This window comes from Solanum stenotomum, chromosome 2 (assembly GCF_019186545.1).
Source record: "Solanum stenotomum isolate F172 chromosome 2, ASM1918654v1, whole genome shotgun sequence".
In the NCBI taxonomy this organism is placed as follows: Eukaryota; Viridiplantae; Streptophyta; class Magnoliopsida; order Solanales; family Solanaceae; genus Solanum; species Solanum stenotomum.
The window spans coordinates 74045814-74062561 of NC_064283.1; the positions used below are offsets into that span (position 1 = coordinate 74045814).

The 16748-nt window shown below is 31.3% G+C and overlaps 1 protein-coding gene across 1 annotated transcript in view; it reads right to left on the reverse strand.

The window, feature by feature from the left end:
• Positions 1-11099: 11099 nt before the first annotated feature.
• Positions 11100-16748, reverse strand: part of LOC125856414 (phosphoenolpyruvate carboxylase 4) — a 14948-nt gene continuing 9299 nt past the window's right edge. Inside the window, exons 13-20 of the mRNA XM_049535945.1 lie at positions 15605-15730; positions 15366-15467; positions 15151-15297; positions 14164-14262; positions 13917-14005; positions 12996-13122; positions 12712-12918; positions 11100-12100 (exon numbers count right to left, since the gene is read on the reverse strand). Of these exons, the coding sequence (XP_049391902.1) occupies positions 11276-12100; positions 12712-12918; positions 12996-13122; positions 13917-14005; positions 14164-14262; positions 15151-15297; positions 15366-15467; positions 15605-15730 (1722 nt within the window). The 3' untranslated portion in view covers positions 11100-11275. The remainder of the gene's footprint in view (positions 12101-12711; positions 12919-12995; positions 13123-13916; positions 14006-14163; positions 14263-15150; positions 15298-15365; positions 15468-15604; positions 15731-16748) is intronic.

Sequence of the window (16748 nt, forward strand, 5' to 3'; positions counted from 1 at the left end):
TCAAATTGTTCAAGGTTTAATTTGTTGATGAGAAAAAAGATAAAGTCACATGCAAATGAAGAAAAGAGAAGATGAGAGCTTTAAAGTGATAAAAAATAAGCACGAGAAGAAGCAATGTGTGTTAGAGACATGATATAGGGAGAGACCCACAAAGAGAGAGTTGTCAAATGTTGGAAGTCCAGGTGTGATGTATTAAAATTTGCCATATTATAAATTTATAATGGATGTCACTTTCAAGTTTTCCACTTTTGTTTAAAGCATAATATATAAATATGTCATTTAATTTGATCTTAAATTGATATATATATATATCATTCAATTTTGGACGTGCACAAATTTAACTGTTTACTTCTAAATAACTAATTAAGTTGAAGGACACAAATATTAGCTAATAAAATTGAGTTAAAAGACACATTTATGTATTATGCTTTTTGCATATATGTGTGTGAGAGAGAGCGAGATAAAGCTTAGAAATTTCTGTGTCTCAATTAGTGTGATGCATATACTTTGATGGGATATGAAGTTAAAAAAATACAAAATTATAATCTAAAAAGGTTGTAGATAATTGCGTTGATATAAAATATCTCGTTTAGGATAAAAAATTAAGTTGCTTTGAAATATAAAAAGATATTCATTCTTTTTTAGTGACAGATTAAAAAAGAAAAATGCTCACATAAATTAGAATTGAAGAGTGCTAGATGCTAACAAATTTATTTTCTTTTGCATCTCTTGCTATATAATTCCACAGGATATATAATACAACCCATCAAGAAAAAATTATCTATTATTTTTAGTGATTTATTTTATTTCGCACATTGATTAATTCCAAAAAAATTCATATTCACTCCCAACAATATTATTATCTAATATTATTTTTATCTTAACTGAAATTAAACATTAAATTTCATGATTATCATTCTTTCATTGATCATTAGCCACACCCTTGATATTTTTCAATTATTTCTTTGTTATAAAATAATATTACAAGGAAATAAATGTTAGGTTTGGGTTATATATTATGTATGTCACGTGTTTCTTATTGGTAAATCATCAATGACATATTTATTTTACATTTACCTGAAATAAAGGAATTTAGAACATTGTTTTTCTCTATTTATTTTTTTTGAAGATGAAGTGTCATTTTTCTTTAATTTTGTCCGAATATTCACTTAAGAAGGCAATATCAAAGGAAATTGAAGTGCATATTTGTGTAGCTGGAGACCACATGTAACCAAAAGAATTTAACTTTTATACGATGGTAATACAAAAATATCTATATAATCAGATTACTTAGCAGAAATTGTAATTTAAAATATTTTTTTTATATTAATCAGTGTATTTTCTAACCTGATAAAAGAATTTTAAAAATTATTTTATATTTCATTACAATATTATATTAATAAAAATAACTATCACATATAGAAGATAAAATAACAATTTTTATAAATTATTCTTATCTATTTCATCTCGCGTACTGAACCACTCGATAAAATCTCGAAAAAATCTGTGTAATTGTTCCAAAACTTATTGACCGTTTAAACTTGAAGAACAAAATATATTTAGGTAGGCCGACAAATAAATTATGCTAATGGGGTCCACATAATCTTCCAACTAATTACAGTAAGCCACCTCCCTTCCCTCAACACTTATTATTTTCTTTTAGCAAAAATTATTATAGGAAAAAAGAAGAAAAAGAAAAAGAAAAGGTCAAAAGAAGATTATGTTGCTCATCAAATGATTTCTGCTTTTTGTTAGATCTTTCTTTAATTTATAAAATGTCATTGTTGTGTGCAATTTTGGTGCAGTGGTTGAGATTGTTTCACCCTTATTCAAAAGTTTCGGCTTTTCGAATTCAAAACTTGTCTATGGAGACAATCTTGTTGGGAATGCCACCTTTGAATGAGTCCATGCGATCGATCCAAATTTAATCGGGACTCCAATGCAGATCCAGCCCAAACACCGAGTGGAAAATTAAAAAAAAATGTCATTGTCTGCTAGAAGTTTTGGCTTTTCGTTTTCTTACTTTATTTTCTCTTTTTAAGTAAAAGCAAAAAAGTTAGATATATGAAATCAAATTACAAATTGCCTAGTTACAATGAAAAATAAAGTCAAATTTTATCAAATATTATGTTAACTTATCTTTCAATTGCTTGTAGCAAATATTATATGATAACCATATAATATAGAGCAAGCAAGCAATGTACTATAATTCCTATAAAAAGTTGAAATTATTTTGATAGTATAACTTCTTTTTCAATATTAATATGTATAATTTGAATCATATATTAAAATGGGCTCAAGATATTAAGCTAGAACCAGCCCCATTCATTTATTGAGGACATGATTCTAAATAGGAAAGAGTAAAGATCACGTATTATTAGGATATATAGGAGGTTAATAGGAATAGAGTGTTGTCTTGCCTTGCAAGGGCTTAGACTTATTAGTGTTTGTTATAGTACTAGTTGTACTCTTGTAGTTCTGGTCATATGTTGTGTATTGTATTTCAATTATCACACTATTTTGTTGCGGTTATTGTTCTTTCTTGTAGACTTTACACATGCTTTTCTCATTAGTTGTTGTGTTTTCTTCATTATTTTCTCTTCCTTTTACTTGGATTTGATGCACTTGCGCGAAAGGTCTTTCAAAAACAGTCTCTCTACCTCTATGAGATAGTGCTAAGGTCTACATACACTCTACCCTTCCTAGACCCCACTTAGTGAGACTTCCCTAGATATGTTGTTGTTGTTGAGAGAGGAGGGCCGTTTTTTTTAATATATATTTCGTCTCTGATGTCTGATATTCGCATTGAAGTTCGATTAATTAATTATAAATTCACTTTAGAAAATTAGACATGGAAAAATAAAATATTTGTTAGACGACTTCATATTCAGCAAGATTTTCAACTAATATGTAATAATCATTGGTGATGTACCCTTGACTTCAAATTCTGAGTTCGCCTATCGATGAGGTAACTTTGGTATCTCCTTTATAGAGTTATTAAGGGGGAAAAGCTAGTGATGCCTTTCTCTGTGGCAAATTTTCATTCAATATGGAAGATAGTGGATGAGATTGAAGTGTCTTGCTTTTTGTAAAAAGAACCCTTCCTTTGCTTTTTTTCATATGAGAATCTCAATCTAGTTTGCTGTTACTTGATCCCTTTTCATTTTTACACACTAATTTAGGCAATAAAGATTAGGTTATAAAGTTGGAGAAAGGGAAATCAAGAAAAGACGTGAAAATAAACTATATCTCTATAACAGAAATAACTTTTAGCGATAATAAATATGCACATTAATAAAGAGTGCTAAAATCTTTATCGGCATTAATTAATTGTCATTGGATCCAATGTCGTTGTAGGCCTTAGGGATATACACAAAGAGTGCTAATTTCACTAAAAAAATACATATTTAGTGAAAATTAAGTTATTACCATTAATTAATTACCGCTAAATATCATTTTTGGTATAATGTATCCGGTTTATTTTTATTTTAAATTAAGGAGAGGGGAAAGGGAAATGAGATAGATGATTATAAGGTGGGGAAATGAAATCTTACTAAATAGGTGAAAGTTCAGTAGTTAATCAACTGAACTGCTAAGCTTTTTCATTTTTATTTTTTCTGGTGTTGAGTTAATTATAAATTATAGGATTAATTGCATTTTTTTTATCTGACTAAGTACTTTTAGTTTTCAATTACTTGTAATGTGCACTTTTGATCCTTTGTTTGTGAATAATCATAAATTTTCTCAAGTATTTACCATTTTACTTTTTAGTTACCTATAATTTATGTTAAATTGTTATTGTTAATTACTTCATAGTTCTTAAAATAAATTAGAGATACTCCCTCAATTTCATTTTACTACTTGCTCCCGTTCCAAAGATAGATGTTTCATTTTCTTGTGCATTAATTTTGACTACTGATCAAGTGACTTTTTTAATATTGTCCTTAGTACTCTATTAAATAACGACATAAAGTAGTATTAGTTAAATTTAGAGTTCTAAAGCATCATTAAAATGTTAGTTAAGTAAAATAAACTTCTTATTAATTTTTTTAAAGAATGTATCAGATTGACAAAGACCAAATAATATAACAGGAAGAGAATAGTAGTAAAATTTAAAGTTTCAACGAGAAAAAAATATAACGATTCATGAATCAAAACTATGAAATATTTATTTAAAAATACATTTATTCTTCATTGATTGAGTAATTTTTTTAAAAAGAAATGTATAGTGTCCTGGCCCATCTATTATTTTTATTTTTGACTTTTGTACTCATTCTCTTTCACATAATCTGTTTAGTTTTTTTTTTTTTAATATAGCAAAAGTTAACTTATGATAAATTATGGAGTTTTGGCATGATTCTAATGTGTATATATTTATTAAAAACGAGTAAAACACGGAGGAGGATATAGGTCATAGTCTCTAAACAAAAGAAGATGATAATAAATTAATTGTAGTATATTGTTGATAGTAAAAATATTATTTTAAGAATAGCCTAAAGAATGATAATAAAAAGGACAATGATAATGAAAAATAAAATGAGAACAATAGTAAATTGTTATTTATGCACCTTCTTTTGTCACAAATTAAATAGTTACATTAGAAGATACTATTTGTGCAAATCACCTATTATCTATCGTTCCATAAGCATGTTAAGCTTCTCCTTTTTTACTCTTGACACACTACTTAACAAGGTGTCCGATACTCATATTGAAGCTCAATTAATTTAGATTTGTATCGCGTATAACTCAATTTAGAGAAAAGTGCTTTTTATAAAAAAATATATTTATTGATTGAACTCGAGACTTTTAATTTAAAAGAGTAGTTTCACCCGATGCACCGTATTTGTTGGTGGTATATTAGATTCACTCTTCAATCATTTTAAAAAGGAATTTTTTTTTTTACAAAAAATTATGTTTTGAATCCATACGTGTAAAGATGCTCAAGGTTGTTTCACACTCTTTAGTTAAAAAGAAAAAAAGTAGAAAATACCCAAATATTATATTTCAGTCTTTTTTTTTAAAAAAAAAATAATAATAATAATAAAATATATATATATATATATTCTCTTGTGCCTTTTCAACTGTGTTACTATAGTACCATGTAGTGACCTCCATCTTCCAATGTTAGAACTTTATAAAATTCCAATTTTGTTTTTCAATACTTTACAAGTGTTGGAAATACAATGCAAGAGCTTGATAGGGTTTTATAATTGGATTTTAATCAAGGAGCATTAGGATCGAGAGATTAGATGAGTTATTTCGATTTAAATTTATTTTATGTTTGATTGAAAACATGGGTAGCTGAAATTGATATTAAGGTTAGGATTATAATCTGGATAACTTAACTCATATAAAAGAGAGGTTAAGTTATCTAAATTTTAATTTCAAAATTATAATTTTGGAATATTCTGATTTCAAACCAAACAATCCCCTTATTATCAATGGTTATTTTGTATATCTTTTAAGTAATCTTATATTTTTAAGGGAGGTGTAATTTGAAATCGTGACAAATAAAGTGGTTTAAAGGGAGTAATAATAAGAGTTGTGATAGAGTGATGATGGAGTACTCTTTCATTAATTTTAAGTAAAGATTTCCGGCTCGAGCTTTATTATATATATAATGTTAAAAAGTGTTTTAACCACGAATCTTTAATTTATTTTTTTACACGAATTCAATATAATTAAATCCTAATACAAATATCAAATACGAAATGAAAAAAAAAAAAACTTCAAGCATATCTCTCAATAAACCAAGTGTTAAAATGCTTGGTTTCTAAGCTTTTCCACATTATGCTCTTTTTTTCCCCTTATCTATTTGGTCATACTCTCTATTCTAGGTGCTTTTGACTCTAAATAAATTTAAAAGAGCACTAATATATATCTTCTTTTCGTGTCACAACTTGATGTGAATATTTGATTGGCATTAAATGATTCCGTACTTAATTTAGAATAAGAATATGATTCTTATTTCTTTATGACAAAACTCTTAAATTCACTCATTATTTATTATAATAACGTATACCCACCAAAGGACGTGATACAATGGATGTGACTGCTCCTCTTAATCAGAGGTCTCTTATTCGAGCTCTGGATATGAAAAAAACTCTTGATAGAGAATGCTTTACTCTCGAACGAAGAGCCCTACGCGATGCAAATTCAGAGCAGTCGATACGAATATTGAACACCGGAAAAAAAAAAGTAACCTATAGTTTATTAATTTTTCATCTTTTGGAAGGGGACAGCACAAGATTCAAGATATAATTTGGCTAATTAATTATTGGTCCGAAAGCTTGATTCTATTACTTAATATAGAGAAATTCAACCTCTTATTAAGTAAAAGTAGGAAAAAAAGGCTTTGCACTATGTTTGTTTTTTTGCCTATTTTATATAAAGAAAGATTAATTTAAATTTTAAGATATAATTGTGGTAGATATCTATAACAAAATAAAAAAATGTTTGATGAAAAAAAGTATCGTAATAGGAATGAAACCATATATACTTTTAAGGGTGGAATCAATATAATTATTATTCGTTTAAATGGCATCATTTAATTCATTTTACCTTGTGTATTTTGTGACAAATGCTCTTTGGAGAATATTTATTCTATTAAAAAACTGCATAAATTAATACTACCTTATGTCCTGGCGTACATGATAGGAGAAATATTTAGCTATAAGTAAAATGTACTACTTATACATGGTTAAAATTATTTAAAAAAATTACGCAGTTAAGCAAATTTATACTAATTAATTACTCATCATAGCTATAGTTTGCTATAATTATCACTCACGACTAACATTAACCATTAATTATGTGCGCTGACTTCGAGTTGTATAATCAACCACGTTTGTATAATTCGCCACATTTGTATAATTCGCAATAAACAATTCTTCGTTTGATTTGTATTTGTATGCGATGATTTATATTTGTATATGAGGATGATTTGCTTTGGTTTTTCAGTTTTGTCGCCATATACATTATTCAATTTTTTTGTGTATAACTTTTTAAAGTTTATATAAACGTGTAGTTTTCAGATTTTGTATAATATAATTTATATAATGTAATTTGTATAATATATTTTGTATAATTGTTTAAAGTTCATATGTTTATGTTTGTATCAATTCGTTATTCCAAGTTTTATCATATTTGTATAATTTTAGACTTTATATTACTCAATATACAAAAACAAGTGAATTATACAAACGTAGCCACAAATTATACAAATGAGATGCAAATTATACAAATTATACAAATTATTGGCCTCTCTCCTCCCTCTCCCAATCTCGCACGCCTCTCTCCTCCCTCTCTCAATCCCGCTTGCCTTATATACAAATACATATGTATAATATACAATTATCTAACCGATATACATATACAATTCACATCTCTCCCACTCTCTACCCTCTCTCCTCTCTCTCCCAATCTCGCTCGCGTCTCTCCTCCCTATAACATATAGCTACAAATTGTAATTATCAAACAATAGCTACGGAGCGTAATTAGGCTATTTTTGAGTGGCTATATGCGAAATTTCCTCAAATTATTTTTAAGATATCTATAGTAGATGTCGAACCCCCTTCGACTAAGTCGTGTGTTTACTTCTTCAGATTTCGAACCCCCTTGTTGAAAATCCTAACTCAGCCACTATATATATAAAATTTATGTATTTATTAGTAAACCTACACTTTAATCATATAAATTAACTTTTTAAAACAATTTTGTTTCAAGTAAATATACAGTACTCCTATTATTTTTAACTAGAATAAAGTTTACTTTCTTAAAATGATTTTTCTTTAGACAAATGGACACATATTGTTGAAACCTGCAGACTTGAATTATATTATGGGGAGAAAAACAAAAGGGTACAAAAAGTGATTTTTTTTTTGTTATAAAAAAATGTGACATATGTTGAATTATGAGCTTTGCAAAATTTGTCCAACGTTAACGTGGCAAATTAAGATTCTTTTACTTTTTTCTAGCCTATGAATAGAAAAAATATTCTTTCATAATTTAATGATTTTTAGTATTGATTAGTTATTTTAAAATTTATTTTTCAAGATTTAAGATTAAATATCTTAATATAGATATTGAGATAATTATATTATGTTTTAATAGACATGTAAAATTTAAATTGAACAAATAAAAATATACGGAGGGGCATCTTGTTTTGACTACTCGATCTCTTTAAGGTCTCCTTTGGTGGGTTGTCATTTTCATGCTATTATTAATTATATCTAATGTAATCAATAACATATGTAAAATACAATTTTATACAACTAGCTTTATCTTAAGCTAATTTGTTTGCAAAGTTTAAATTTATGACACTTATTATTCGTTTAAACTTTAGATACATATAAATTTATTTTTTGGTCTAATAAATATAGAGCCTAAAGACGTGAGTATTTCATATGAATATAATTTGAGTTATACTTTTTATTCCTTTTCTTTCTTTTTTTCTCTTTCGATGGTAAATTTGCTTTAAGTTCATCTTTAAAAATTTATCGGCCTAAAAATTTGTCAGTCCTACTTAACTCGTTTTAATCAGCTCACCCTTCCTAAGGGCATCACATTATTATTACCATTTCTTTAAGTAATTAATGTCCCATATTATGAATAGTTAGCTGCAAGCATGTAATCATTAAGTTTTCAGTAATTAAAAAAATATTACACTGTATAGTGTGTATAAATTACACTTTTAATTTTTTTTAAAGTGCTTCTCATAGTGCTAGTTGACCCTAACATGCTTTTCAAGTAATGGTGGTTCATAATCCATACTTAAATGATGGATTTTATGGCTAAGGGCTAAGACTTAATAATTAGGTCCTTAATTAAATAAATATAATCACGTCCACTATAACTTAATTGTATGTTATCATTCACACTAAATTACACATGTTTGACTCTAAAGTAAATGCCAAAAGAAATTATTATTTTTTTAGTAATATGTATATTTTTATATATTTATTCTGACATTCCCGATAAGGTGTTGAGTTGATCTTATAAATTGACACCCATAGATGTAGAATCTTTTAAAATATAGTATTAAAGTAGTAAGACTTCGTACTTAACCAAATGTATCGGGTTTGATACCTATATAGATGTCACATAACTATTTATTGATCGAGAAGAAGCAATAGAACTGGAAGGCCTTCACAAAAGTTGATTGGGATCCAGACCCAATTAACAAATAGCTAAACGAACAAGGATTAGAAAGAACATTCTTATTTGTGGCTACTTTTTGGAGTCGCCACAATAAGACATATTTCTTGTAGTATTCAATTAGCACTTCATTTTATATTCCTTTTCGATGTGAGATTTGTCTAAAGTACGGTCATATACACTCTTTTTATCAAAAGCTTGTCAACTTCGAAGTAATTTGTCAGGATTCTCCTTGACACGTTCTCGTCAACTAGCTCTCCGTTAATTTTGGTATCACGATGGGTTCTGAATCATAGGACATGACAATAATTGGATTTGGGATAGATTATTTAATATATTAAGTAAATTTCTTAATCGAGATACAAAGTTTAAATCATAGTTAATGAATTTTTTCAAACTCGATCGTAATTAACTTGTGGACATGAAATGTGTACACTTTCAAGGTTATGAATGAGGAGACTATGGACACTACACACACTAACATCTTATCATATAATGCCTGCAGCTAGCTAGATAGTTGCAAGTAATGTGTCCTTATTTATGGACACTACTATATTTGCATCCCCATCAATGTCTTTTCAATTTAAAGGTTTTTTGATCGTTTCCTATATAGTGCTTGGTATATGATTGAGACATTCGATTAATTTGAATTCGCGCATTACAAAGCACATTTCTAGAGACGACGACATTTCTAACAAAATTGTTTCCATTTTAGGGGACTCAAACCTAAGACCATTAATTAAGGATGAAGGAATCTCAACTATCCTACTACAGTCCATGTTGGTCTTTTCAGTTCAAAGTTGATTCAATTATTATAATTTTAGGATGAGCTTATCCCATATTTGATTGGCATAAAATCGCAAGATCATGACTTATTCCAAGATTATTAGAGTATTTTTTTATCCCACATTGAAGATAGAATAACAATCTCAAGATAACTAATCCTGAAATAACTTATTCTTCAACCGAGCCCTTAAAGTATAGTACATATGTCAAAAGAACTTTTAGTTCCATATGTTTTTGATTTATAACGAGGTTTATAATAAGAACTTGTGGTATAAATAATGAGATTTTCATGATGATCATTGTGACCATTTAAGATACAAAGTTACAAAATTGTGCATCTCGTTTTCTCCAAAATTTCTTTCTTTTGTCATAAAGTGAATGACTGAATGGTTGAAAGTTAATTGCCTGTTGGGGTCACAAACAAGAATTCAACAAAGGAAATGAAATGACTTCCCACAACCCTAATGACTTGGAAGAATACAAGGAGAAAATATCATCCTTGGGTGGCTATCATAATCAGAGGTCACGGATTCGAGTTCCAAGAATATATAGAAATTCTTTATATGGAGTTCTTTCTTTTATGGATTCTACACAATGGGAATTCAAATTAATTGAGCCAGTGAATTCAAATACAAGGTGGTCATTAAAAGGAGTAAACATTATATTAATTATGCTTACTTCTTCATATTTTGAATCTACTTAATGAAAATTTTGGCTCTGTTATTGTACATAGCTTAAGCAAATACTGGCAAAACAAAGCTGGACAGCACCATTTTTACCAAAATGAAAAGATTTTTATGCAACTTTGAAAGTTTCTCAATTATACATTGATTTTGTAAAAGATGATTGAACCTCACTCATATTTGTTGGAGGTAGAATCTTCTTTAAAGAACATATAGAATCCTATATTATATGCTTAAAAGGAAAAGCCAAAAATGGTACCATAGTACATATGATGTATTGTGATTTGGACATGAGATTATATTATATTCCATTCATATTAGAGGGAAACACCTTGCATTATATGAATGTTTCTTCTTAGAAGATGAACCATATTCTCCACTTACCACAGTATGACAGGTATGAGTTATGGGATATGTAAAACAAGTAGATACACCAAGCAGTGTGTGTAACCTCCATTCGTAAATGGTATGTAATAAACAAAAAGAAAGGAAATTGGATTCGATGTTTGATCGTTCAAATGCTTAATCACAAAATATACCATAGAGAAGTACGTGAAGAAAATCAAAACTACTGATAGGTTATAGAAGGATAAGCTCTAATTTCATCTACATTTTATATATAAGTACATCATACCTGAACTTGTTGGCCTTTAGCCAGTGTTCCTCATCCCGGCTGCAATACCGTTTATAGTAATGAGCAATGCATCTCTAAGCTTATGGTTATCTTCATCGCGTCTCAACCTCTTTAATATCTCCACCTGCAGTATATTCATTGGGTTCAGATATGGAAGCCTGCTCTCGATTAACCTCCGTAAGCTACGGTTGTTTGCTGATAGCTTCTCATGACCAGTAACCTGTAGGACATAGTTTCCTGTTGTCAAGAGCTCCCTCCGCATTTCTGCACCGAGTCCCCTTCGTGATTCAGACACTAGAACATCATCATAATGCTTGGCTATAGGAATGTCTGCTTTCCCTAAAACCATCTCTATAAGATCAACAGTGGACTGGAAGAAGGGCCATTCTCTGTACATTGCTCGTAAGTCTTCTGTATGTCCCTTGTCACAAACACCTTTCAAGCCTGCTCCAACTCCAAGCCATGCAGGGAGGACAAATCTTGTTTGGGTCCATGCAAATATCCATGGAATTGCACGGAGTTGACCGATTCCACCTGAACTCTTTCTCCTTGTTGGACGGCTACCAATGTTGAGAAATCCTAGCTCTGCCTGAGGTGTTGCCTCATGGAAGTAAGTAAGGAACTCAGGGTTTTCATATACTGTGCTTCTATAACTCCTGCAGCTCAAATTTGATATGTCATCCATCAGATTACGCCATTTTTGTTCCCTTGGAGGCTGTGGGGGACGTAAAGTAGCAAGTAGAACAGCTGTAGTGTATATCTCTAGCTGCCGAACAGCCATTTGGGGTAATCCAAATTTTGCCTGCACCATTTCTCCTTGTTCCGTAGATCTAAGAGAACCCTGATAATTTCAGCAATAAATTAAAAAGACTTCTTAGTGCATGATAAGAGGTGATATTAAGGCTTTTCTGATAGCAAAGCAGAGTATTACTTATCATTCTCAAACTGTTCTAATATTTAAAGAGCAAAACCTTAGTTTAAGAATAAGCAAACTAATGCCCATTGATTGGGACCATATTTTTGAATCTAATCAAATTTTGTTATGCATGATAATTTAGAGAGCAGATTGCGAGTGGTCAGATAAGAAATTAAAAGGAAGTCTTAGACGAAGAGGAAGCAGGACAGGTAGGGAGGAAATTTGTAGCAATTCAGACTAAAATGTTTTGTCCAGAGAAGTTCGATGAATTCTTAATAGGTTGATGAACACATACATGTCCGGCTTTCTCTCCTGGTTCATTTATGGAAATATAAGATACCTTTAGTAAAACCAATTCCCATCCAAATACACTCTCCTTATTTTGACATTAAGATGGAGTAGCCAGTTACTACCACATGGTGACTGGAACTATATGGTTATGAACAACCTGATTTGAATGCACCCATGATATAATTAAAACAAATCTTGTACATGCATGTATTAGGAGCTTCAACACAGTTTAACTGAAAACAAACCATAACAGAGCCAGGTGGCTGGGATTGAATTGCAAGGTATGTAGGACCACCACCACGACCAATGCTTCCACCGCGTCCATGGAACAGAGTGATTTTTATTCCATATTCATTACATGCAGCTACAACATCTTCTTGAGCTTTGTAAAGCTCCCACGCAGCAGTGAAACGGCCAGCATCTTTTCCAGAATCAGAATAACCAACCATAACCTGTGCATACCAACCATGAGCTAAAAGCCCAAAAGTGAAACTTTTTTAGATAGCCTAATGCATCTTGGCATAAATACCTCCTGATGCCCATTGTGGTTCTTTATGACGTGGTCCCTATACCAACCAATTGATAGTAATCTTCTAATCACTGAGCCAGCTTCTCTCAAGTCTTTCACGGTCTCAAACAGAGGAACCACCCGCAGTCTGTTGCAATACATGAAATATTTAGCATTATTTTCATAATCATAGAAGCATTACCTCTTTTCAATTGGTATATTCCCTTTAAATGGTCTGGCTGTGTGAGCAACAATGTTAATTTTACAACTCATCTCAACTGGTTTCAGTGCAGATATGTTACTAGGTACTTAGATATTTATCTAGCAAAGATGTCTTATATGAAACCAGACAATGAAAAAAAAAAAGTTGGACTCCACACTCATGGATGCATAAGTAAATTTCGAGTATGCCAATAGCATTTGTCTGGAAACTGGGATCCGTCACCCTTCCTAGGTCTGATTCGATACCTAATTTATGTGAACATAGTTCTGTTGATTTAGCACTCCACAATAAATTTGATTCCCTTGGAACCAGATCAAACAATTTTCTATGAACCACAACAGGAAAACCCCTGAAACCAGCTACAGTGAAACTTAATCCTACAATGCAAGAAAGTAAGGGAGTACATAAAGATTATATCCAATCATCAAGGGGAAAAGAGATTGCCCTGTAAGCATGTGAACTTGTCTGAATGCAGCTAAAGAATAAGAATTTAAAAATTACCACCTTCCATGAGATGGAAATTTTATAAGTACCAAAAAAGATGATCACTGAAAAGACAATTCATTGGCTTAACATTAGCCCTACTGGCATGAATATAGGTCATATTAATTCTGAAAATTTATTGCACAGCCAGACATCCAAATGCACATTAGTTTTTGGATAAGCTCATGAAGAAAGTTCTGTTATTGCATCTGCAACCAAAGAGATATCAGTCTTACGTTCCACCAGGACAAGGCCTGCCTAGTTCCCCAGCAACAGCAAGGCGTGCATCCTTCTGTAAAAGCTCTACGGCTAGGACGTCACTGGCCTGCCAAATGAAGATGCATCAAAATGTTAGTATATAATAGATAACGGAAACAAGAAGCCCAAAACTTGAGATCAGATATCCTTTGTGCAGATTTAGCTGAACCATTCCACCACTGCCAAAGGTAGCCTATGTGTACACCATGTGAATATTGATCATACATTTGAAGCCATGGAAATAACATAAGCTCCAAGTGAATCGCTTCCTAATTCAGCTGCTACTTTGAACGTGTCCAAGACTTCTTTGACATCAGGCGGAACCTATAATAGAAAGATTTTAAGAAAAACATTCAGGTCCAAGACGAAGAATAGGAACCAGCAATCTAACAAAGGAACTCAGGCCACAGACTTTGGCAGCTAATTAAATTGCAACATGAATACACTTCACTCAAGTGGTAAAGCTTAGGTACTCATTAGTTACTCCCTATCCGATATCATTTCCCAATCCAAGAATCAGCTATCTACCTCGTTACTCAATATACTAAAAGAGTATAATGATATGGTTTTGATACTCACTACCCAATATCACTTCCTGGTCCAGTCTTTCTGATTTTATGCCCACCCCTACTCCAACCACTCTTCGATAGCATTCCCAACTATATTTTGTGATTATTGAACTCTCTTCAATCCAAGGAACACATGGGGTGCAAGTTTAGTGACGTAACACATGAGGCTAGCATAAAGGTTCCTATATTATTCGTAGATAGAGGGATGCAGAGCTTTAAGCAATGACAGGATTGAGTTGCAACTCCCAGTACTAACCACTCATAAAGGTACTTCTCTTGCCCAGTGGCGGAGCCACCCTACCTTTAGGGGGGTCATCCGACCCCCCTTCGGTGGAAAATTATATTATTTTTACATGGTTAAAATATTTTTTTATGTATATATAGTAGATGTTGAACCCCCTTAGCCCCTTAGGCTACTTCGTGTGTCTATTTCTTCAGATTTTGAACCCCCTAATTAAAAATTCTGGCTCCGCCACTGCTCTTGCCTACATATTTGGGCGTGCAACCTATCTCTAGTGTTAAATGGGTTCTATTAAATCTCATTCTTTTCCTCTTGTGAAGGCACAGAAGATTAGATCAATTAAACAAATACAAAGATAACTAAACAATACACTTAAAATAGGATAGAAGTACATTATCTTACCTCTATAGTAGGAGGAACCAAAGGCCTTTTCCCCTTTAGCTCTTTGATCAGAAAGTCCAGCTTTTGTTCTTCATCCCACTCACTATATGTACCCATGTCCAAGTATTTTGTGATTGCATCAAGTGCCTCAGAGTGCCTACCAGATTCCTGATTCATTGGCTTGATATAAGCATGTGTTTCATTAAAACTCATCAACAACATGAAAAAACATATACCTGACGAAGGTCAAGCTTCATTAAGACCATCCCAAATGTAGAAACCCGCCTGATTAGGTCAGCAAGCCGGCCATCAGCTAGAACCCCAGACCCACATGATTGCTGCAACGCACCCAATATTTACATTTTTGAGAACTAGGAGTTGTCCATGAGTATTAACAGTTTTTTCTTCAGAAATCTTAAATAATAATTAGAAGGTACATAAATGGATTACGAAAGCAAAGAGGATTGACTAGTACCAGCGAGTCATAGCACAAAAGCAGTGGTTCCAAAAGCTGATCTGATGTTTCATAATAATCCATAGGATCATGGTCACATGGAAGATCTTCAAGAAGGAGCTCCAGCCGCTTCCGTGACTTGAGGAGCTGAATTTAGAAAAGATTACCATCATCAAACACTATGGTAGTCCAAAAACATTAGTTGGACATTCAATTTTAAGGTCTATAAGAACTTCCAAACTTAGGATTGTTCCATATGGAACATGGAAAAAAGAAATTGCTACATTGATATAATTCCTCGTTGTGAATTAATCCATCAATTTTCATCCCACCAATTATTCATCAAATGGAGTTACTACACTTCAAGAAAGAAAAAAACTGCCCACCCAATATGCCTCTTATGTATAAGCAGTATTCCCCTTTATAATTTTACAAGACATATTCCATCAACTATAGACACATCCTGAAATCTGCCTATAATCTTCTTAGTCTAAGATCAAACTAAGTACCTCATTTTAGTGACATATTAGCTGTATTAATACATACTTCAACACAATACCGCTACAACAGTATACAAAAGCATTTGGAAATAGGACTGTTATATGCTATTACCACAAAGCACAAAATTATTTTTAGAAAATAGCATTTTATTTTCTGTAGTTTCTCAAACATCATCAAACTATCACATTAGCCAGTAGCTATGATAAAGGATATTAGCCTATCCTCAACTCCTCAAACATCAGAAAGTTGAGTTTATCCAAACAAATATGCAAGGGAACAAACACCTACTTGCACATAGTATACACAAGTAAACTGAACTTAGAGGATACAAGCTTGTCCTTTATCATGACAGGAATTCACATCTTATTTGGTTAAGAAAAGAGATAAGTATCAAAAACACGCCTAAACTATTCTCTTTTTTTGTACCTAAACTATCACTTATTAGTTTGAGAAACACGTCTCAAGTGTGTGTAATACACTCTTTTTTTGGAAAAAACCTTGACACATGGTATTCTACATGGATAAAATATTCCACTTTGACAAAAATTAAACAATAAACTATTCATATTAATTAAAAATTAAAGATTAAAGTATTACTATTCCCAAAAAAATATTTTTAAAAACTAAAATTTAAATTTTTCTTACCTCACTCCATCACCTCCTC